Source organism: Lissotriton helveticus, chromosome 1_2 (assembly GCF_964261635.1).
Source record: "Lissotriton helveticus chromosome 1_2, aLisHel1.1, whole genome shotgun sequence".
Lineage (NCBI taxonomy): Eukaryota > Metazoa > Chordata > Amphibia > Caudata > Salamandridae > Lissotriton > Lissotriton helveticus.
In genome coordinates, this window is record NC_136058.1 from 133,313,343 (window position 1) to 133,338,697 (window position 25,355).

A 25,355-nucleotide genomic window follows, 5' to 3' on the forward strand; every position below is an offset into this window, starting at 1 on the left:
GCCAGCCCTTAAGCGGAACCATAAACTTCTTTCCCAACTAGTCAATGATAATGTTAAGTACAATGCAAAAGAACATCTAGGTGCCTCAATATTCAGGTACCAAGCAACTGTGGTTTTCCCTGATTCGATCGTCGATCTTTTCAGTAAATAAAGTGCTTTTAGTGCTTCTTTCAATTCGGATTTCTTAACAGTACTAGCCTCATTGGGATTAGAAAAAATAATTCCCATACCTACTTCCTGCAGGCTAGTATGCACATATGAAAGCCACGGAATCTTCCTCCCTCTTTCGCAATTTAAAGTGTCAGTTATTATCTCTTGTGTAAGTTTTGCTGACTGGTTCGTCCAAACTGAGTGCCAAAATAACGCTGGGCGAGTATTAACAAAATCTGAGACAAATTGTAGGTTTAGTTCACTGTGTGTAATAAAATTAGATGTATAAATTGGGACACTTAACAATTTCCTGCAGAACCTATTCTCTATTTGCTGGATAGTGGTACTTTTCCCAATGCCCCATACTTCTGCCCCGTAGGTCGCTACCGGGACACACTGTAGTTTAAAAATGTTAACAATCGCTTTAATGGCAGCATATCTCTTTGGTCTCGGGATACTTAAAATTGAGTTAGTGGCCTTTGAGAATTTGCTCGTGGCCTGGGCCAAATTCCCAGTCCACGAGCCATTCGCAGCAAAGGTCACTCGCAAATATGGGAAATTATATGTTGCAGTAAGTTTTCCTTCTCCAACCTGTATGGAGTTCATCTGTTGCTTGCCTGGCCCACAAGACATTATAAAAGATTTTTTTAAATTTACCCTCTGGTCTAATTTGTCCATAAAATCTATAAAATTTAAGACCAAAGTAAGGAGTGAGTTAGGTGTTCGTCCCAATAGTACTGCATCGTCTGCATACAGAAGAGCAGGTATCAGTTTGCCATTTACTAACGGGACATCAGGGGTAGATTTTTCAAGGTACTTACTCAGGCCATTAATATAGATTATGAAAAGCAAGGGTGCTAAAACACACCCCTGCCTAACTCCTCTACCTATTTTAATTAGTCCTCATAATTCTCCACCCATACCTATTCTCACTCTGGATTTTGAGTCTGTGTGTAAAAAGCCTAAAAAGTGAACCAGGGCAATGTCCAGACCATACTCCAATAAAATGGACCAAAGTTTGGACCTGTTAACAAAATCAAAAGCTGAAGACCGGTCCATAAATGCTAAATAAATAGGAACCGACCGTGCGATGTTATATTTATCAATAATTAGTTTCAAGTTGAGGCATTGTTCGACTGTACCAACCCTGTTTCTGAATCCTAATTGGCATGGTGACAGGATCCCACTGTCTTCTATCCATGTAGTAAGCCTATTATAGATAACACGGCCTAAAATTTTTAAAGAGTTATCTAACAATGAGATAGGCCTGTAATTCATGGGATCAGACCTGTCTCCTTTCTTATGTATGGGGACTTTTATACTAATACCCCAAGTTTCTGGCATTTTGGCTTTAGGAAGACTGTTAAAAACATTCACCAGTATTGGAGCCCATAAACCCGGTTGCCATTTGATAAGGTCTATAGGTAGCCCATCTGGGCCAGGGCCTTTATTTCCAAGACTCTGGGCAATTGCTTCTTCCACTTCTCCCATGTTAAAGTTTAAGTTATTAGATGCCTCAAATGCGTTTATGTCCTCGCTATTCAATGGTGAGGCATACATTTTTGAGAAATGGGATTCCCAAATGTTACTGGCAATGGTGCAGCTAATCGGGGTGAGTTGTTGGCCCATATTTCAACGTTCTTTAACTGTGGGCCAGAATAATTTACTTAGCTTCCCTTCCGCAGTTTCAGACAGGGACTCCCAACGTTCACCCAAGAGTGTGGCTCTCCGTTTCTCTACAGCTAGTTTATATATTTTCCTCGCTGCACTCACATTCGCCCTAATTCTGGGAATCTCTGAAAGAGCCTTGCGTAAATTCCTGTTAGCCACAGAGCAGCTATTATCAAACCACCTAGGTTCTTTTGGGCCCTGAGCTGCTGGTACGGATAACAAGGTTCTAACTGTGGAGCATATTCTGCTAAAACAGGAGATAATAACCTGACCATCAATTGTAGAATCTAAACAACAGTCTATTAATATCTGTTCTTCCTTTAACAAAGACTTTGTAATTCCAGCTATATCTATACCTATCCATTTCAACCTTAATTTATCTGTGGTTACGCTTATGTCTCTTGCTCCTTGAGTCACACAGAAAACAGGTCGGGGATCTAACCTCATAGTTACCGTTACGGGATTATGGTCCCCAAACTCTAATGCTACAACGTCCGTTGCTATTATACGGTCTGCCATACCAGGAGAAACAAAAATAAAATCAACGATAGAAGTACTAACTAGACCTCTGTGCGTGGGTACTTGCTGTGACGAGATCTTCTGGACAGAATCCATAATATTAGTCAGGATATGCTCGTCTAACAAACTTTTAAATTCTTGGCACCTTTGATTCGCTAGATCCCCCTTCCTTTGTTTTTTCTTGCCAAGTATTATTTGAGAGCTGGGCATTGAAATCTCCACCTAGAATAATTTCAAGTCCTTCACTTTTACCCCAGCTATCCTCTAATTTAGAAATAAATTTGGTGAGCGCTAGAAAATTCCTGTTTGGGATCGAAATAAAATCATTGTTCTAAAAATTTATCAAGACAAAAGGAGCCTGCCGTGTATAGTCAATGGCTTGTATATTGGCGTTCTCCATGTTAATAATCCTATGTTTGCCCCCAGCCATAATGCTAAAGCCAACAAACAGTCCTCCAACTGCACGGCCGAAATGCGATTTACGAGCCGCTATATTGTAGCAGTGGAACCCATTAACATTCAAATCATGAGGTGCCCAAGTTTCTTGGAACATTATTATATCATAACCTGAGATTAGTTCGACCCAGTCTTTGTCTGCCAATCTAGGTTCAAGACCCGCTATGTTCCAACTAAGTATTTTTAAATCACGGGCATTATTCAACTTGACTTCTGATGGTAATGTTGATATTGGTTGGCACATTTGCATAGGTGGGGCTAAAGCTAGGCTTTTATTCTTCAGTAGTGCGGCATCTTCCACCAATTGATCTAACTGTTTCTCCGTTTCACCCAAATTATATAATGGAGAAAACTCTACTCTGTCCCTTAAATCTGAGGACAGATATAATTGTTCCCCGTTTGCAGCGCTACTTCGTAGTTCACGCTGTTCCAAAGTCTCAAGGGTTGCTTGAAGGCCATTCTGATTAGAAAGTCAATCTACTCCTTCTAGACTTTCCTGAAAGTAAGGAACGTCAAATCGATTAAATATTGGTATTCTAAATTGATTGTTCAAAAACTCTTGAGGCCTTCTTCCTTTATAGAGTTTAGGTATATATTACCTTGTACTCTAGGAAGAGATGGATAATAATCCTGGTGAGTCGGAGTCCTATCAGAATTCCCATAGACTGAATGAATTGGTCGTGGGTGATTAATATACATAGGGCGGAGATTATGTGAGGGGTATGTCTCATAGACCGGATGAGTTACTCTTTGCTGGTTGTTACACATTGTGCGGCGACTATATGAAAAATATTTGGTTTTTGGGGGAGGAGTTACAAAATCTTGCTGATACAACAACGGCTCAGGATAAAAATAAGTAAGTGACCGAGTTGCTATACCATTGCCTCCATACTCCTGGTACCAATCTAAGATGTGTGTTACCGCCCGGCGATCTCTGAAATTGATTATAATTATATCACCAGTGAGCTCTTTAGGTCTTGGGCCCACCCACGCAAGTCTGCGAACATGTATTACTGTTCCGTCTATATTACCCGGGAGTGGTCTATTATGCCTGAGCCAATACATGACTTTATTTTTTAGCTCAGTATATCCTTCCCTTTTTCCCTCTTAAAGTTCAGGCACCCCGGTAAAAACTATGACAAACGGGGCCGCCTCAGGGGGCAAATCAATATGGCTTCCTATCTTTTTTAGTTCCCTATCAGGTTGGTCAACTCTGACCGGATTGCAGTCTGCCAAACCTTTCAATAGTTCTGTGTGTAGCTTTGTTTCATCCTCTAGAATATTAACTTGAGCGTCCAACCTCTTTACCCTTCCAAGGAAAGGGAGGAGTAGTGATCTAATAAGGTGTTCCATATTCTGAACAGTGCATGGATGTTGATGTTGAAGACCCAGATTCCCACTTTGTGTGTGTTCCCTTATGTTATTATCCTGACCAGTTAATTCAGGTAGGGGAGTTTCTTTCTGACGGTCAGACAAAGTTTGAACAGTAGATACTTGGGATGTAAATTGCGATATATCCTGGAGCAGTAAAGGAATACTATTATCTGCCATAGAAGTGTTCCCTATACTAAAAGGGCTATTTGCAATAAGAGCGATAGGTGATAGTGGTGGGGCTAATGAAGAGCGCTTATTACATAGCTGATTACATAGTTCAAGCTCCATGGATAAACGACGCTCTGCAATGGAGATCTCATGGTCCAGATTAGTAACAACCTTAATGAGATAATCATCCAAAGTCCCTTTCGTGCCCTTCCCCTCGTGGGATTTATTCCCTTTGGCCAATTTAACAACCATTTTCTGGTTGCTCTGCGTAAGTAGGACACCGCCAAATACACGACAAATAAATTAAAGATCTAATTGCCAACGCACGAGTCCTCTTCTCACGTTATCCTCCTTACTATAATAGTATGGATAGGTCAAAATTGTAGATCCAAGAGAGGAGGCCCAGCCCGGCCTTGTTCGGCCTTGGACGGCCGTAGACAACACGCCCTCTGCCCGGGCTCAGCCCGGTGAACGCCCGCGCGCGTCCCGCAACGCGGGACAGGCGCAGGGTCTTTAAGCGCCTCCGGGCGCGGAAGTGCAGCTGGTGGGCGGGTCAGTCCCGCAGGCAACTCTGGGCAATGCAGTCCCCCCACACTGCAGCCGCGTAGGTGGGAAGTCGTGGCGGCGGGGGGGGACAGGCAGGCAGAGGCGCTCTCTCAGCACGGGAACGATTAGGCCAGGAATTCATGATCCACCGGTTGTGTAGCTTTTGCAGGAGTCCACTCCTTTTATAAATTAAATAATTTACTTTCCAAACTCAACACTCCAATAGCCTCACAGGCGAAACAAGAGATAAGCATAGAGGATGTCAAAAGCTGTTGACAAATCAAGCAAAATTAGCACTGTGACGTTACTGTAAAGAAACAAACAGTTTAGCAGGAAGTGTGTCTCAGGACTTCCAAGAAGCCTGAATGAAACCACTAATAAGTAACTATGTTGGGCACATAGTTGGACAATAATTAATAACTGAATTTTAGGTCTTAATGCTCGATGTCCTCCCACCCTGATAATGAGTCGGAACATCTATGAAGATAAACGTATAGTGCATTGAGTCACCTTCCAGTAATGTATTGCCTATTCAATGGGCCACCATCATTGGGAAGAGATGAAAGAGCACATCAAGCACCACCCAGAGGCCCACAGGAAGGAAGGTCAAGAGGTAATTTTCCTAAGTCAAAATCAGCCTTAATGTGAACATCAGAGACAACCTAAATGCAGCAGACGCTGCCACTCGGGGAATTAACACTTGCATCCTCCTTTGTAGGCTTCCCTGGTTTGGATCTCAGGTTCGGCCAGAGGTGCACCAGCACCTTCATAATGTGTATTTTGATGGTGAGCTTCTCGTAAGTCCACAGGTCGATCAGATGCTTGAAAAATATCAAAAAGTTCAAGGGCGTTACCAAATCTATGTGCCAGATCTGCCCTTTGCAGACATCAGAGCAGATATGGTGCTAAGGTTGTAGCCTCGGGTTAGGGCCACCCTATCAGCAGTAGTCTTTTCAAGATCAGCAGCTGACCTCAACCTTCCAGTGGGGTGTTTTCAAAGGTGATGGACATACCAGGGTTGGCTCCCGTCGAGGCACCTCAGCCAACAAGCAATAGGCGTCTGTACCTCCACCCCCAATCACACATCACCTCTCCTGGGAAGAATGCGTTAGTTGGCTTTATATCAAATCATGCAGGTCATCCGGCTTGAGTGTGATTTCAAGCAGTTCGTTTTGTGCAACAGATATGAGATGTGTGTGCTTCTCAGTGAGAAGTGGTTGTAATCAACTATGGGGTGAGTAATCACACCTCATCAGAACCTTGCTTATCGGTCGATACGTTCTGTGGACAGTCTGTTTGTGTGCTGTGCTGAAGTAACTGCATCAGCCCAGGAGATTGGTTGACAGATGATGGTTGTTTTGAGGCACAGTGACAGCTAGCGGGAGGACAGTGGGGCTCAAGTTGCTTTGTTCCAGATGGTGGTCCAGAGGGTTTGCTTTATTCTGACACTTTGCTATCTGATTGCATTCCCTGAGGAGTGTGTGGGTGATGATGGGAGTCTGGTGTACATAGGGTGCATCAGTATGACATCACATTTAGTTGATGGCACATTGAGATGCACGTTGAGATGCAAAATCACCCTTGGAGAAACTTTAACATGAGTGTAGAAGCTTATAAGAGCCATGAACAAAGTAAGGTATAACATTGTAAAATCACTTTTGGGTGCAAAATCACACTTTGTACAATGTTAGGAGTGTTTTGATATCATATTTGAATGAATGAATGAAGGGAGTCTTTTAACGCGCAACTTAGCCCAAGTGCATCAAGGAGCCAATGCAGGTCATCTAATATGTAATCCACTGTTGTAAGCTTTTACAGGTACACTTCAGAGAAGAGCCAGGTTTTTAATGCCTTGCGGAACAGAGCAAGCGAAGGTTGCCCTAAGTGTTCGGGGGGAGAGAGTTCCATAGCCTGGGTACGACCGAGGAAAATGCTCTGCCTCCCCATTTCGCTCTTACAAACCAAGGGACCTCAAGGAGATTTTTGTTAGAGGAACGAAGGAATCGACTAGGGGTGAACAAGTGACCTGATCCCCTATGGGCCAGTACCGTGAAGAGCCCCATGGGCAAGACAACTAATCTTAAAAGAGATCCTGGACTCAATGGGAAGCCAATGTAGGCTTCTCCGGGCTGACCAGGCCGAGGCAAGTCTAGGGAGGTTAAGAACCATCTTCGCCGCCGCTTTCTTGACCATTTGAAGACAATGGATACAGCTCTTATTTATGCCCACATAGAGGGCATTGCAATAGTCCATTCTTGAGGAGACTAATGCCACAGTGGCCTGTTTCCGGGCATCCAGGGAGAGAAAATGGGCAATCTTTCTGAGAACCCTGATGATGCCACAGCAGGTGGAAACAGTCCTACTGACCTGACAGTCAAAGGAGAGCACAGTGTCCATTAGAACCCATAAGTTCTTTGCAAACTGGTGGGGAGGAGGGCAGTCCCCAAGTGAGGGCGGCCACCAGTCATTAGACCAAATGTCCTGACTGCCCCCAAAGACCAGCACCTCCGTCTTCGCAACAAAGCCACATTCATGTACAAAATCACTCTAGGTGCAGCTTCAGCAGGCGTATGGAACCACCTTTATGGGCACAAATCTAATTTAGAAGGAAAGCCAAAAGTGGGTGCAAAATGCTACCATTGGCGCAGCATCAACAGGAGTGTTTAAACGCATACAGTAACACAAATTCCCCTCCGATGCAGAGCAAAGATGCTTCACTATAATTTCCATTGACTGCAAGGGGAGGCACTCTTTAGTCAGGTGGGCAAACACAACTAATCATCCATAGCTAATGGTGAACGTGATACTCCTGACCTGACCCAAAATGTTATTAACACTTTCTTCACCTTAACACAGAAGGGACCAGATAAAACCAACCACAAAAGGGACTTGATCCAGTGCCCCCTCTCTGTGTATGCTCTTATGCCTCAACAAAGATAGTTAATACATATTTGAAAGACCTGGGTATTTTTCAAATCTTATGAGCAATAAGTAAAGGTTTGATCTGAATCATAAAAGGAAGGTGTATGTGCCACAATAAAGAACTGTTGTATTTCTCTCCTAGAAAGGAAGTAAAATTAAAAGGACTTGGATGGATATTTAAAAAGAACAAGGACAAAATGATGCAGAAAAATGCCAAATCAAAGGAAAATGGACTGTAAGTGTTTTAATTTTCTAATCGCTAATTTGTTCACATTGGCTGCAATCTGGTACAACTCCTAGGTGGATCTTTCCAAACACAAGCGAGCATGCTGAATGCCTACATTTAAAACAAACAATTTTGAAACAACCACGCTTTTTCCCTTCTTGGCACATTTTTCTTTAAGCAGGATTACCTTGCAACTAATGAGAATACTTGAAATGCTTAAAGCGTATATGATCACATTACATGATTAAATTGGTACCACTTACCTAGTATCCCGTGTGTTCTGTATTTAAGGTGATAGAACCCCTTGGTCAACTCAAATGGTGCTGCTATTAAAATGCTCCTTCAGATCAACTCTTCATGGTACAGTTTCAGGGTCCTAAGGCAGTAGTAAACGTGGTGTTACTCTCGCTGATGGTGAAATTATTGCACACCATTTGCCCAGGAATGTTTATATCCAAAGAGGGGTGGGGGCACATTATTTACCAGAATTCTGAATCTAATTTACCCTAGAAGAATGAACTGTACATTTCTGAGATGTGGACATTCGATGCTTATATATAAGGTTAAAATAAGGAGCATCGGGGTAAGGTATTTAATGGTGTATGAAAACCCTTTGTAACTCTGCATATTTTCATGCTATAGAACATGCGCTGGGGCAGTGATGCATTGATGGTGTGCCTACAGTTGTAGACACACAATGGATAGTACCTGTTAAGGGATGTCCATATTGTAGCTCGATCCTGCAGAGAGAAATTAGAGGGCGGAGCACACTAAGGATGTTCAGAGTTCTCCTGCAAGGGGGCAGCAACCTTCCAAGATGTCGAGTACAGGGTAAGCAGGCTGTGCCACTTACATTTCTTCATTGTGGCCTTCTTTTAGGGTATTCTCAGATGGTGTGTGTAATGTTTTTATTACTCTAGTGCAGATTCAAGGAATTCCATTTTGTTCGCAGAATTTCCTGCATTCCCTACCTCTTAACCTAAGCATGATTCTCCATCATTTTGTTATTTGGGGCAATACACTGCCCAAAATAACTCCCTTGCCTCTTACCTCATGCACAAAACCTATTTAGAAATGAATTTGAAGATAGGCATTTTGTATCACCTAATCTCCAAATCTTATTCCCTTAGAACACTAACCCTTACGAGTGAAAGGTACACCACATTCTGCTCGCATGCACAATGTTAAAATGTGTCATATATGCTTTTAAAAGCATCAAGCACTGGTTGTTGACCTTTACTTGACCCTGCTTTTTACAGTGAGTTGCAATACATTTTTCAACTATTCTTTAGCTGACATGGTCCCATTTTCCACATCCTCTTTCTCCAGAGTCCCCTTCCCTTGTTCCACCACCCCATGGAAGCCACATTATGAGAGCCCACTCCGTGCAATTCTATATACCTATCAAGTACCCAGGGACTGGGAGTAAATTATCTCCAGGAAAGATGGAGTGCTTTAAGAAATTTGACCTGGAATGGTGAGTCAAAGTTACTCAAGCATTTCCTCCTCACCACCTTCCGCGTTCCTGTCCTGTACACTCGCACGATATTCTGTAGTGACGTGCTTTCACCTGATTCTAAGAATCTGTTTCAACTACTTACACTGGGGTTTAGTTAAAACAAAAAATTATCACTAAGTTTGGAAATTAAGTAACCTTTTTTGCAAACTTGGAAGAGCTTTAGGGTTCATTAACCCAACCCTAGGAATCCCCCTCCCCCCATCACCCCAAATAAATCATAATGAAAAAAGGACTTGCTTATGATTTATGGAGGCCCAACATTCCATTGATCGAGGGCAAGGCCTGAAGCCTGGCTCTGCAGCAAATCCCTGCTGCACATGTCCCAATGTTGTTCATAGGGCAGGTACATCCTAAGAAATCACAGACATTCACTGTAAAAACATACTTAAATGTTAGGTATGGTTCAGTGAACACACCCCCAAAATGCCTTAAGTTGACCCACTTTGATCTGGAGGGCACCCCCAGCTCCTGTCACTCGCCATGCTCAGTACACCACTTGGCTGATGGCATGTGAAAATAAAAGCCTGAATTCCGTGTGTGTGTGTGTGTGTGTGTGTGTGTGTGTGTGTGTGTGTGTGTGTGTGTGTGTGTGTGTGTGTGTGTGTGTGTGTGTGTGTGTGTGTGTGTGTGTGTGTGTGTGTGTAAGTTTGTAAGTTTGTAAGTTTGTGTGTGTGTGTAAGTTTGTTTGTGTGTGTAAGTTTGTGTGTGTGTGTGTGTGTAAGTTTGTTTGTGTGTGTAAGTTTGTGTGTGTGTGTGTAAGTTTGTAAGTTTGTAAGTTTGTGTGTGTGTGTAAGTTTGTTTGTGTGTGTAAGTTTGTTTGTGTGTGTGTGTAAGTTTGTGTGTGTGTGTGTGTGTAAGTTTGTTTGTGTGTGTAAGTTTGTTTGTGTGTGTAAGTTTGTTTGTGTGTGTAAGTTTGTTTGTGTGTGTAAGTTTGTAATGGGTGTTTCTAGTAGGCAGAGGTATATACCTTGTCCAAGTATGGACCCTTGCTTCTAGTCAGGGTAAGAGGATTACACACTTTAGATAACCTCCACTCACCCCCCTGGTAGTTTGGCACAAGTAGACAGGCTTATCCTAAAGGCAATCTGTAAAGTATTTTTAGCCCAAACACTGAGTAACACAGTGAAAATACCACAGATGGACACCACAGCATTTAGAAAAAGAGTGTCTTTATCTAAACCAAACAAGACCAAAACAACAACAATCCAACATACATATATCTCAATAACACTTTGTCAACTAGGCAACTGTCAGAACATTACACTGTGTGCAATAAAATAAAGGTCTTTATCTGCATCTGTCATCGACACACCATTATCCTGACTGTCAAGGCATGAAAAACCTCATACACCTTAAGGGATTCTCTTAATTGGTACAGGAGCCTCAGCGCTCCTTCCAGTTATATTATGGTAATGAGACAATGTGACAAACTCCAAATCGGTCACCTTGTCACAGGCTCACTCCGCAATGCCACCAGTGAGCAACTGTCACTGAAAAACAAGTGCTCCCCCCACAGTTTGCCAGAAGACAAGGGAAGGACCTCACTCGGTCCCTCCGCATGTGGAATACCCACTGGCAGCTGCCCTCGCCTGTGTAGTGCAGCTGCTGGCCACACAGTCTTTTGATGAACTCAGAGGTGTGAGCGCGGGCTGACTGCTCCCCATGGCCAGACTCACCCTCAATGCTTCCTGCGCATCGGAACAGGCTGCTTCAATCAGTTTGGCGGCCTTGCGTTGGGTGCCCGCACAGTCTCCCTCGACCTATACTTGAGTCAAGGAGATGGGGCCAGGCTTATGTGCTTGGTTACTAGGCAATGCGTTGCTGCAGGGAGGTAGCGCCGATGTCACTGCTCACCCTCTGAGGAAATCCACACTGGCGCCGAGAAGCCTGGTAGGCCGGTCACACTTCGGGTCAGCTCCGGTCGCAGGAGCATGCGGCTTAAGGCAACAAATCCAGGAGGTGGGGACCATGTGCAATCAATCCGGTTGGTGCCTCTTTTGGGGCATGGGGAGCACACTTATCGCACTAACTTCCCACCAGGTTCTCCCTGCAAGATGCTCCACATGCTGTAGAGAGACAGCGCTCCACACAGATTTTCAGGAGTGCTCCACAGGTTCCAAGTTGATGGTACAATGGCCAGTAAAAGGAATGCAATGAGAACCAAGAGCGCTGTCCCAGGAGTAAAAGCACAAAGCCCTCACCATGCGCTTCATTTTGTAAAGGTGGAGAACAACCCAGTCCTTCTCCTCCACCAAACAGAGGTAGCAACTTCATGCCACCCCACCCTTCACAAATAAAGGGTCAGCTCTCCTCACATAGCCCTCCCAGCTCTTCCAGGCAGGTTCGTTTTTTATTCAGAAAGGTTCTTTTGAATTCTTTGATTTCCCTGAGGCACCCAACAGGAGGTGAGCTCTGCATCAAGCTCTTTGAGATCTCCTCAAGCAGGATACCACAGTAGGGCAAAAAGTCAGTCCTTTTCCTCTGCTCACAGATTGAAGCAGCAACTACAGGTCAATCCATCCCTCACACATAAAAATGCAGCATTCCTCACACTCTTCAACTCTTCTTCTTGGCAGGGTTCTCTTGTATCAGGAAGTGATCTAAAGTTCTGGGTTTTTATATACAATACTTTTACCCCATTTTCTCATTGTAATCTTTGTTTCAGAGTCCCTGAGCTCAGTACAAAACAGTTATGTCCTCCCTTGTCCAGCTTGGCCACAAGGGGCAGGGATAGCATTGTCCAGAGGAGACACAGCCTAATCAGGTGTTAGTGAAAACTCCTCCCACCACTCTAAATGTTTAAAGGTCTATTCAGCGTGGTTATGAGTCACCCAGTAAAGGCATGACACATCACAACACCCCTTGTTACTTTCTAATGTGAATGCACATCCCCAGCTCCTGTCACTAGACGATGAATAGACAAACAGGCATAGGCACACAGAACAGAAATGATCTGCATTTAAAAAAACACACAATTCAAAAACTACCTTTACTAAAAGGTGTGTTATTAAATTCTGAGTCCAGGAACTATAAACTCCATTTATCCATATTTTCCCAATAGAAAGTTGCCCTTGTAAGATGTAACAAGGCAGCCCCATGTTAACCTATGGGACAGACATCCTTTCAGTAGTGATAACGAAATGCACAGTATTTCATTACCAGGACAAGTAAAACACACAAGCACATGTCCTACCTTTCTCATACAGTGCACCCTGCCCATGGGGCACCTTAGGCCTACCTTACATGTAGTAAAAGGGAAGGATGAGGCCTGGCTGGTGGGTGCACTTGCCAGGTCGACAGGGTAGTTTAAAACTGTGCCCAGACACTGCAGTGACAGGTCTGAGACACATTTACAGGGCTACTCATGTGGGTGGCTCAATCAGTGCTGCCGAGCCATTAGTAGCATTTGATCTACAGGCTCTGGGCGCATACAGCACACTTTGCTAGGGACTTAACAGTAAATCAAATATGCCAATCATGGATAACCAATCATAATTACAATGTGCACAGAGAGCACATGCACCTTAGCACTCAGCAGTGGAAAAGTACCCAGAGTCCAAAAGCCAACAAAAACAAGTCAGAAAAATACGAGGCAAAAGGTTGGGGATAAACCTGCAAAAAGGGCCAGTTCTACCAGTGTGTTTAATCATTCATGGGCTCCACAAGGCATCCAATGCTTGCTTTTCCGATCTACCTGCCATTAAATGAATGTCCACAGAATTGAGCATCACAGCCTCCATTGCCAGCACACACCCTTCTGTGGCGAACCTTTGCTTGAATGTTTTAATGTATGCTGTATGGATGGCAGTCTGAAGGTGAATTTACCTTAGGTAAATGGTAGAGCAGCAGTATGAAAAGCCATTAAGATCCTGCTGGTACCATATACTTTGATATATACTGGAACTTAGAGGAGCAACAGTTTATATAGCCCCTATCATGTGTGCAACAAACCTCCATTTATATTGGGGTTTTTTTTGGACATAGGCCTTGTTGAGTAAACTTCACTTCCTCTTTTGATGTAACTCGTGCATCTGACGTGTTTGCTATCAGTAGCCTTAAAAATGTCTCTGTCTTTAACCTTATTCTTTGTTTTCCTCCATCACCAGCTTTAAGGCAATTTCTGTTCCAAACTTAAGTAAGTAAACTTATTTACTATGAACAAAGCAGTACTCATTTTTATGACAAATACATGTGGCACTCCTCCCCTTTGTTTTGCTGCATCTACCCCTCTCTCTCGCCATCCTTCGATTCTCTGTCTTGTCGCCCTGCTTTTCTCTGTCTTGTCGCCATTCCCCGTCTCGCCACGCTCCCCCTTTCCGTTTTGCTGCCATCCCTGTTTTAAAGCCCATCCCTTCTATTGTGCTGCTCATTCCCTCTTCCCTCTCTCTTTCCACCGCTTTCTTCTCTTTTTTGCTATCTCACCGTTTTCTCTCTCCTGGAACCCTTCACCCCCTTTTCCTGTCAGACCTCTCTGCCCCCCTTCTCTGCCAGGCCACTTGCCCTGTCTGACCACAATACCCACAACTCTCTCCATGGCTAGCCATCTTCTTCGTCTGGTCACCCTCCCTATCTACTTCTCGGTGTGATCACCCCTTCGCCTTCTGTACATAACCGTTGCCTTCCTCTGAGTGCATGGCTACCTTAATCTCTCTATGGCTGCTCTACTTTTTTTCTCATTTCATCCTTTCATCCTTTCTCTTGTCCTTTCATTCTCAAAGGTTTCTTGTTTTTTGTTTATTTTCTTTATTTCATTCACTCTTTCTCCCTCTTTTCTTTCTCTTTCTTTCTTTCTTTCTCTCTTTCTTTCTCTTTCTTTCTCTTTCTTTCTTTCCTCTGTCTTTCTTTCCTCTTTCTTTCTCTTTCTCCTTTCTTCTTTCTCCTTTCTTTCTCTTTCTCCTTTCTTTCTCTCTCTTTCTCCTTTCTTTCTGTATTTCTTTTTCTCTTTTCTTTCTGTATTTCTTTTTCTCTGTATCTATCTCAATTTTTAATGTATTCCCTTTTTCTTTCAGTTCCAATGCTTTGAGACTTGATTTTGCATAAGACGTATAAACGAGTGTAATCAAATTACCACCATACTGTGCATAAAAAAAATTATACATCACATTCTAATTTCATAGAAATGACCAGCTTAGCATTACAAATGCATTGCTTTCTGAAAAATAGTTTATACAGCCAGTCTACTACAGGCCTCGTGGATATGTCTGAAAACAAGCAAGCAGAAGTACTAACCTTATTACTGTCTCTCCCTTGAATAAGAAGTTTAATGTATGTTTTCTAGACAAAATTCCAGCCTGATGAAATAACTTTAAAGCGTTTTTTCTAGGCATTGGCACAACAAATCTGTAAAATGAATAGCACGTTTTGGGGTATTTTTTCCAGAATGTTTCATACATTACTGTCCCAAAACATACCCATCGAGGGTTGCTGTATGACTTCTGGTTTAATAATGAAAGGCGTTACACCCTCTTACCTGCCTGAGCTGTGATTAGACTATTAGGAGAGGTCCTGCGACGCAACTCAGTCCTCTCTATCAGAATAGCATGCCCTTTTGCAGTGTATCTGAGGAGCTAAAAGTGTGGAGCAAGATGTGCTTGTGACATATGCAGTGGATGAGAATATGTGGTGTGGTGTGAATGCACGTATCAAGGCCAGCGTTGGCAACGACTTATTCATTACAATATATTAGAGGGAACGAGCATCCTTTGGTTTGCTTGGGTATACAAAAAATAAATATGTGCATCAAAAATTATACTTCTTTCTAACATAAAAAAATAAACATGGTATTTGATTATTGAATGCACAGTTTAGGACTGATGCTACTGGGGCCAGCTTAGAATGAGGAACGTGACTCCAGCGTGGCCAATACAAAGCAATGGTTTGTCATCACTTTACCTGAAGTCACTTGTTGAAACCAGCGCTATTTTCTTTTTCTCTGTCCAATATTGTAATTCACAAAGTAAATCCTTCAAAAATTCTTGCTGCTTCTTTGCATAATAAAAATAGGCAGTGATAAGGTGGAATTTCTGGTGATATATTATTTTTATTTAATTTTGGAAAAGGTGAGAGAATGGAAAAATGCTCCTGGGGTAACTAATGTGATCTAGGTAAAATAAATATTGGCCTAATTTGACCTGTATAATAATCTAATACATGTGCACCATTCTTCATAATTATCCTCTTTCCCTAGAAAGAAAATCTACAGCTATTTACCTATCGATCTCCAAAAGCAAATTCTATATTTTCTTTTTTCTTGGTCGTTTTACCAGTACTGTGTTTGGTTTTGGCTCTTTTATATTTCAAGAAGCTTCTTTTTGATCAACCATCATTTTAGTCAGAGCTGAGGATACCGATGCACACAATGGTTTGCTGATGGATTAGCGTGCCCATGGCTCTATACTTAAGAACCAAGTATCTGTATCCTCAAAGCGGAGGATACTGATACACACGATGGTTTGCTGATGGATTAGCGTGCCCATGGTTCTATACTCTGGACACAAGTAGAGGTGTACTCTTACCTTCGCCACCCCGTTGTACTTGGAGAGCACTTTCTTTATTCAAACTATATTCTATTGAGGTTCCCTATGTGCTGGCTCATTGTCCAGACCTGTGATATTCTATTTGTTCCTTTTGTACCAGATCTGTCTGGTGCGATCTTCTCTCGAGTTATCCCTGGTTGGTGCCAGGTCTGTTGACTTGTTCAACTGTAGAATTCCCTGGGGACCTTTCTTCATCGCCTCCACCGTTGGTCTTATTCTATTCTTCCTTTTTTTGAACCCTGAAGAAGGCTTTGACCTTGGAGGGAGGTCTACACCAAAACACGCATCTATGCCTACTCTCGGATCTCAAAAACCCGGACACTTATCCAACCTGAGCCCTTATAAATGGAATATTCTAGGGCTAATTAGTAGTTGAAGATTTGAAGTATATTGATGTATATATAAAATAAGGATTTGTTACCATATAACCTTTTCTTTCCTGGTCTAAAGAAAGTAACTTATTTCTAATTTTATTGATGTGTGTAATATGTCTAAATGATTGTATCGTGGGAATGGTTTGGTATGTTTGCAAGAGCAAGTGAGAGTCTGATTGCGGTTGTTCGGGGGTTGCTGGAACTTGGGGGTCTCCCATGGTACATATATATACCACTATAAACATTGTTTTTTGTGGTCTGTACATATTGTATAAAAATGAGTGTTACAATAATCTAACAATATGACTACATTTGATGTTCTCAATCTCTTGAGAAGTATTGAGTTATGAGATTTGTTGTGATCTTCCTCTTTGTGGCTATAATATTCTGACCATTCAAATGTTGGCCTAAATATATTGCCCCTGTTCATTTACCAGGCAGGAATGTTTGTTTGCTATATTGTTTTTCCCTGGTCCTGCTGGTTAATTGGTTCTGCAGGGGCCCTCTCGCTTTTGTTACTGTACACTCTACCTCCGCCAAGGTTCCAGGAGACCAGCAGTAGAGTCCAGAGCAGTTCCTCTGGAAACTTGTTGCGTCTCTTTAGCTCATATGGGAGATCATCCAACTGACCCTTTGAGTCACTTTCTGGGGTCCTGGGTTCAAAGTAAGCGGGTCTAGTCATTCCTCAGGTTTCAGACTGCTGGCCAGTCCTTCTCATCTTCACATTTCGAGGAGTGTCATGATGAGAGATCTATGGGGTCAACTGTTAGTGCCAGCCTGTCGGTGGAGGGCAAGCCTTTTTTCATTGCCTAAAGCACTCCTGGTCAGTCACTCTACGCCTTGGTGCCACCCTGGCTAGACAGACAAAGGGGTTGGGGGCCTTGGTGTGAACTTCATCTGCCAGGTACAAGGGAGGCAAGAGCCCCATAGGTCATATCAATAGCAGGAGGAGTCCTGCCGCGCACACAACTCTTTGTCCCCTCTCTGGGAATAATACACACTCAACATAGGGGAGCCACAGGGGTCAGGTGACAACTGGACATTGGCCCGAAAAGCATTTTTGTTTTAGGCAGGAAAATGAAAACTTTCTAAAAGTGTAATTTCCAAAATAATATGCAATCTGGATTGACAATTAAACTAGATCTTAAATTAATTATTATAGCTACTCCCAAATTGAACTAAGCAATTTTTAAAGGTAATAGGGTTTTCACTGGCAGGACAGGCAAAACATTAAATTTACACGTCCTACTTTTTAAATACCATGAACCCTTCCCGATGGGCATTTTGGGTCTACCTTAGAGGTCACTTATAATTATTAAACTATTTGTTTTGCCAGTCAAAATGGCAGTTTAAAAGTGCACACTCGGACTGCTCTGGAATGCCTGGGGACATGTTTTAATGTGCTCCTTTTGGGGTGGTATAATGAGTGCTGACAGATGGTACAATGTGTGCTGACAGCCTCTAGACGCTTTTAATTTATTCACAGGTTCTGGGTCCATGTGGTACTGTTTACTAGGGACTTTCAAGTAAACTAAATGTGCCAATTAGGGGTATGCCCATTCCTACATGTTTAGAGAGGACAGTGCAAGCACTTTACCACTGGTTAGCAGGGGTAAAATATGCAGAGTCCTATGGCTAGCGAAAACCTGTTCAGCAAAGAAAGGTGAAAAAGTAGGGGAAATATCATGCAAAAGATGGTAATTTCTAACATGCCCACTAAAATTATCTATGCCGGTAAGACTCGGCCTGCTCGGGAGAGGCTTGCTCATAAGTTTCCCTATCCTTGTGGCTCAAACTCCCCATGGATGCTTTGTTCCTTCTGATGCAGGGTGTTTACAGCTGGCCATGCCAGCCTGCATAAGACAGATACCAGCATGTACCTGATAGAAAAAGAAGTGTCTCCTGCTTGACCTGCTCAGGGCAGTGCATGCTTGAACTCCACCAGCAAAGACGTTATTGCACCATCTCCATTGGCAGTCTAGCCCTGGCACTTTATAGGTAAGGTTAAGAAAGTGGATGTGTTGGTTATTTGATTTATGAATCCATGCCCCCCTCCCACACACACAAACACTGTTCAACTGCATATTACTGACTGGCATGCACTTACATTATTTAATCTGTTGCAAGAAATACCCGGTCAGACACACTCTCAAGCCACCAGTTGCCAGGGGTATGATATGGGTAGCAGCAGTTGCAAGGGGTAAAAACTGATACCTCTAGTGATCTTTAGTTTCCATCATTAGTTTCCGAACAGTAAACTACAGCTTTTATGGTTATATTCTACATGCCCTCCTAATGGGAGCACCAGCATACTGAGGACTGCTCTGTTTCAAGTATTCTTGCTCTCTCGGGAGCACCAAAGCAGAGCCACACTGCAAAAGGAGATTAAAATATGGCATCAAGTGGTAAAATGTTTGAAATACAACATTCAAAGATTTGCACCCATTGCTGCCTGACTCTATAATGGCGCTAGCACACTGTCCTTCAAAGCCATTGTGGAGACAGGCAAAATGTTTAAGTGCATGCATTTGGGTTTGATGAGGTCCCGTCTTCAATAGACTTGGTATTTGGGTATTTTTTGTAACGTAGTGCAAGTAACACCAGTTTACTGTTATGATTATTGGGCAGAGATCCCACTACGAGAATGAAGAGCAGGAGCAGGAATTCTTCTTTTTATTCCTCTCAAGCTTAACTTCGCTTGGAGGCTGGACCAATAGAAGTGCAAAGTACTGTCCTGTAGTTGCTACTAATCCGTAGGATCTTCGCGTTTGTTTGGACAAAATAAACTTATGGCTTGGTGCCTAGACTTATTCCGGACACCCCTGCAGGAAATGTTGGCCTATAGGCCAGCTAGTTCACAGTGCCTCCGTGAGTCCCCCTAACCTTATCAGGGAGCTAATGGTTTCTGGCAACAACTGAACATGACAACCCTGACCCCTTAGGGATAATGGAAACAGGTCAGAACTTTTTGCCCAGTCACTCGTGTTTATCCGTGCTCAGAGAAATATATAGAATACACAGTGGGACATTTTCAATATATTTATTGAAGCAATGTTATTCTTGTATAGAATAAATGTACTGTTCTATTTACTAGAGAGAAGTAGATGAAAGTAATTTCAAGCATCAAAACCGTAAATAGTAGATACAATTCTACCATGGTGCTAAAACTGTGTATATATTCAGGCATATGAACAAGGCAGTAATCAGGTGTACTCCTACTCTGCAAACGCTACTCTGCGTGTGCCTACAGTTTGTGTAAGTATGTAGCGAAGAATCACCCCAAAGGACAAGATAACCCCATTACCTGGTGAGAGTTAATGTAGGAGTCCATCTTGGTCATGAACTGGACACCCCCTCACGAAGATGTTAGACCGCTGTGTGGTGAAGTCTCAGCATGCATGGACCCTGTGTGTCCATTGAAGTGCCTCCTCTACTAATCTACCTGGATGCTCACTATTTATAATAGACAAGAGCAATGCAATGCATATGTAGATGAACGATGTTATGGATATGTAGATAGCTGTGTCACCCTGTGGATGAAAATAGGCCGAAAGTTTTACATTGTGCTTAAAAGAGGCCTAGTACATGATGTTTGAGGCATCATGATAATGCTGTGGAAAGCTAGACGTGTAAACAGGGTAGTTTTGGAGAAACTATTCCAACATTATCGTGAATGGAAATATGTGCAAATGTTCCCAGTTGAAAAATAGGACCATGTAAGAAATAAGCCACTTCGCTATATGGGCCTATCCTGGGAATATACCATTGCAGTGGTACCTTCCTGCCTGATTAGATTTCTTTTGATCATGCTCACTGTAGAGAGAGAACCAGTGCTGGCTGTCGTTCACAATTATGCATAGGACGTTGCATTTTCTTTCAACGAGGCTACCTGGGTATTGCCCCTGCTAGATGGATTGAAAATATATGCACCAATGCTTTCCCCTCTGCTAAGCTATCTGAAGATTGTCACTTGAAAATTTTACTGCTGCGATGCACGTGCTTTTTAGGTCGAGCCTTGACAGCGCATGCGCTGTCTCTCAATCTGTTGTATACACATCTGGGCTAACAGCCCACCCATTGGCTTTTTATTGGTTACTGTGATTGTCCTTTCAAAAGGCTTGGCTGCAATTGGTTACTGTCCCTTCTTCGTCCCTCCTTATCATCCTTTGTTTCCTCCCAGCTGCAGTGCCTAACTTCGGCTATCCTCCCGCTTTTGTCTTGATCTGTTCATTTTTAGGGACTTTTTTTGTATTCCTCCTTTGTAGTGTTAGCAGTAAATGTTTTGAAGAACTCCAGCCGTGGTCATAAACTCAAGATGGGGCAGAGAGGCCCATGACCTCACGTTACAAAGTGAGGAATGCAGCATCCCGATCACAAACTATTCACAAGCTTGTTGCATGCTCCAGGATTGCATGATAAACCTATATGTATTTCTATTCAGGAGGCATCCTGGAGCCCATAATGAGCTTGTGAATAGTTTGTGATCATGATGCATTCCTCACTCTGTAATGTGAGCTCTTGGGTCTCTCAGCAACGTTTCCCAGACACAGAGACATGTTGGTGTGCCAATGTAAACCCAAAAAACACACAGCATAGCATACCCTGAAGCTTTGCCAGTTGAATGCATGATATTGTAAGAGACTAGAACATTATATTAGGGAGTTAAGCGTTGCCCGTACTGATTCTCAATTTATGGTGCGATGGCAACATCTTTGAAATGACATATCCTCCCTGTGTCAATACTAACAAAACTTTTTATTATCCATATCTTTTTTAAATGTAGTATCTGAATTGTGTTTTTGTTTTTTACTTTATAAGAGTCAGAAAATAATTTCCACATGATTTAACAATTGTAATCTATTGTAATTGTATTTATATAGCACTTACTACCCCTGACAGGACGTCGAAGCACTTTTTCGGCGAGTGGCATGCTACTCCAGGACCCATAGAGGATTAGTGTTGAATTAGTATAGTGAAACCTGCAAGTAAATTTTAAGTGGTGGATAGGTTAGTCAGTTATTTGGATTCGGAAGGATAGCCGAAGGATAGAAGAGGAAAAAAGAGGTTTGTTTTTATATAGCGCTTGTTACCACTGATGGGCCGTTGAAGCACGCTACTCCGGAGACCCATAACGGATGATTGCTGAATTAGTATGGTGAAATATGAAAGTAATTTGAGTGGTGGTTATTAGTTATTTGGAGTGAGAAAGACAGCGGAGGGTTAAAAGGAAGAAAGGTTTGCATTCATGTAGGACCTGTTACCCCTGATGGGTGTTGAAGTGCTTTCTGGCAAATAGGACGCCACTTCCGAACCCATTAAGGATTTGTGATGAAAATTAGTATACTGAAGTATGAAGTAATTTGAGTGGTGGATATGTTATTCAGTTATTTGGATGGAGAAGGCTAGGTTTCGGGATAGAAGAGGGAAAAAGGTTTGTATTTATATAGCACTTGCTACCCTGGGATGTGGGTTTGAAGCGCTTTATTGGCGAGCAACACGCTACTCTGGAACCCATAAGGAATACTGATGAATTAGTATGGCGAAACATGAAAGTAATTTGAGTGATGGATATGTTAGTCAGTTATTTGGATTGAGAAGGGTTTGCGAGGGGTAGAAAAGGGCAAAAGGTTTGCATTTATATAGCGCTGGTAACCCTGATGGGGTGTTGAAATGCTTTATTGGCGAGTAGCACGCTACTCTGGAACCTGTAAAGGTTTAGTGGTGAATTAGTATAGTGGAATATGGAATTTGAGAAGTGAACATGTTAGTCTGTTATCTTCATTGAAAAGGATAGTGGAGGGACAGGAGAGTGAGATTTTTTTTTCTTTTTGAGGTCATAGCAGTAGGATGCGGCTTTTGGATGAGTAAAAAGGGTTTTTGAGGGGAAGAGTCAGGTCAGAGGGAAGAGTTTAGAAAGGTTTGTTTTGGGGATCGGTATAGTAAAAGAGGTGTCAGATGATGCAAGAAGGGGTAGAGTAGGAGAGAGTCTAGAAAGGGTTATTTTGGGGATCATCAATATATCCTCTACATCCACTCTCTCATTTATCCCAAGCCACATACTACTGTATTTGGTTTGGGATAAATGAGAGAGTGGATGTAGAGGATATATTGATAGATGTATAGGGTGAGAGAGGGTAGTTGATTTTCAAAGAGTAGTAGAAATAAGTTAGAGAAGAGTCATAAGTTTGGGCTAGAGGATATATTGAGAGAAGTATAGGCTGAGAAATAGGGTAGTGCATTTGAAATGCTAAATTAGAAGAAAGTGATACATATATAGATCCATAAGTACATTGAAAGTATATAGATGCATAAAGGAGGTAAATATATATAGATTAAATATATTGATAGAGGTACAAGATGAGAAATAGGGTAGTGCATTGGATATGCTTTTTCAGGAGAAAAGTTACATTAGTGCATTGGATGCTTTTTCAGGAGAAAAGTAACAGACACACAGATCCAAGTAAGTACATAGAAGGTACATAGATGCACAATGGAAGTAAGTACATGTAGACCAAAGATGATTTTTATTTATTTATTTTATGTATTTATTTATTTATTTTCAACAACATAATTATTCTACATGTTTATACAAAGCAAATCACAAAGATAGGTACATATCTATAGTGAAAATAAATGCTTCTATACAAAGGAATGTGCTGTACATTTCTGTTTGCGTATGGTGCTTATGTGGGGAAGAGCCAGTTCTTGAGTAGTTTTCTGAAGATAAGGTGGTTGTCGGTGGATCTTATGTTGGAAGATAAAGAGTTCCACAGTTTGGTTGCTTGAACAAAGAAAGATGTGCCACCTATGTTTTTTTTCTTGTATGTTGGGATTTTGATGCGAGATGTTCCTTTAGAGCGTAGGTTCCTTTGTTGAATTTGTTTAGTGATTTTATTCCTGATGAAGAGCGGTCCCATTGCATGTATTGCTTTGTGGGTGTTACAAATTAGCCTGAACATGGATCTTTTGGTAACCGGTAATGCAGGGTTTTCAAGACAGGTGAGATGTGGTCTCACGGTTTGATATGCAAGAATAGTCTGGCAGCCAAGTTCTGAATCCGTTGTAGTCTTTTCATGGTCGTTAAAGGTGATCCGCTGTAGAGGCTATTGGCGTAATTGAGTTTGGACAGAACAAGGAAGATGGTAGCTTGGACCTTGTGTGGAAATCCCAAATGAGGGAACATTTGTTGCAGCGTTTTCATAGTGACAAAGCTTGATCTTGCTAGTTTGTCCACTTGGGCATTCATCAACAGCTTGGAATCCATTGTTATTCTGAGGTTTCTTACTTCCTATCATACTTTAGGTGGTGATCCCAGTTCATCAGGCTAGGCGGCAATCGGTTCATAGTGTTTCCAATTGCCATACGCGAGTATTTCCGTTTTTGAAGCATTCAATTTGAGATGGCTCCAAGTCATCCACTGATCCACGGTTCTGAGACAACTGAAAATTGGGGATTTTTCTATGTCTTTGGGGCATTCCAGTTGAAGGAGTATTTGTGTGACATCTGCATAGTTATAGCACGTGAGGGGAAATTGATTGATCAGTATCAGTAATGCCTTCATGTAGATGTTGAAAAGCATGGGCGAGATGATGGAGCCTTGCGGAACCCCTGCTTTTGTGGAGTATGTCATTCTCTTCAATGAATTGTGAAATCTGGGCGAACACTGCTCTTTCTATCAGTTTGCCAAGGAAAGGTCCATTTATAATGGGTCTGTAGTTGTCTGGGTTCAGTTGGTCCAAGTTTGTTTTCTTCAGTAAAGGGTGTATGATTTTTTTTTTAGTTCTTCTGGAAATATTCCGGTAGTTAAGGAATTGTTGATGATTCTTCTTACGGGAGTGGCAGCAGAGGTTGTTAAGAATTGTCTTGAAAGTTTGTGATGTACAGGGAGGGGTCAGAAGGGCTGTCGGCAGGCATGCTTGCTTTGACCAAGTCCATAAATTCATTGTGTGAGATGTGTTGGAAGTAACGGAGAAGCTGGGTTAGAGTATTCTTGGATTGTTGTTTTGTACAGGGGTTAGTGCTGGTGCTTTGTTTCTGTTTTAAGTAGAAGTCCAATGTGTCTGCTTTGTCTGTGTAATGATTTGCCATTCTTTTTTCCGATATTTTGGAGAGGTTTTTATTTGTATTTAAGAAAGTCTCAAGTCTTTCAATTAAGAAAATAAAAACTAGTTTACTATGTAAAACATTTCTAAAAACGTTCTTAACATTTGGAAAACAAGGCAGTTTAAAGATGGCACTCTCAAGCAAAAAAGAAGGAAAGAAACCTAGATCATAAAGGGACCCATCAGGGAGAAGAAAGAACAATTCTTATCTCCTGTTGCCCTCACACACCCCGAAAGGTGTAATGCTTCATCATTAGGCATTTGCTCCTCATAGGGCCGGCACTGCAATCCCCTACGGGCCTCCCCGAAGGGTCACTTTATCAGAGATCTTTTGCAGAGTGCCGGATGGTGCATGCAGGTGTGTGTGTGGGGGGGGCAAGGAGAGGGAAAGAAAAGTGCAGGCAATGTGAAATCAAAAAATTAAATAAATAAATTAAATAAAAAATGACCAGGGGTTGTTCTTTAGAGATTATTATTCAATCAGCCCCTATGGGTACAAGTTACCCCAACAGACACTCTGTGGGGTAACTTGTGGCCTCGTCCATCAGCCACATTGTAGGCTACACAGTGTTTTGACGTGGCCTGTCTCCTTCTGAGGGTACTGTTTTTATTATGATTTTAACATGCACATCACGTTTTTAGTCCTGATGAAGCGCCAACGACCTGTGTGACAGTAAAGTCGCGAAACATGTCGACTCGCTACAACCAGGCACAGAGTGTCTGTTGGGGTAACTTGTACCCATAGGGGCTGATTGAATGATAATCTCTAAAGAACAACCCCTGGTCATTTTT

General features: G+C 42.3%; 1 protein-coding gene across 5 annotated transcripts in view; it reads left to right on the forward strand.

The window, feature by feature from the left end:
- Positions 1–25,355, forward strand: part of FYB2 (FYN binding protein 2) — a 571,085-nt gene that overhangs the window by 408,107 nt on the left and 137,623 nt on the right. For all 5 annotated transcript variants that reach the window (XR_013603713.1, XR_013603717.1, XR_013603715.1 and 2 more), the window contains 2 exons: positions 7,949–8,041; positions 13,658–13,686. Coding sequence is in view for 2 of the 5 variants with exons in the window: in XM_078670088.1 (XP_078526214.1) it covers positions 7,949–8,041; positions 13,658–13,686 (122 nt within the window). In the remaining 3 variants the exon portion in view is untranslated. The remainder of the gene's footprint in view (positions 1–7,948; positions 8,042–13,657; positions 13,687–25,355) is intronic.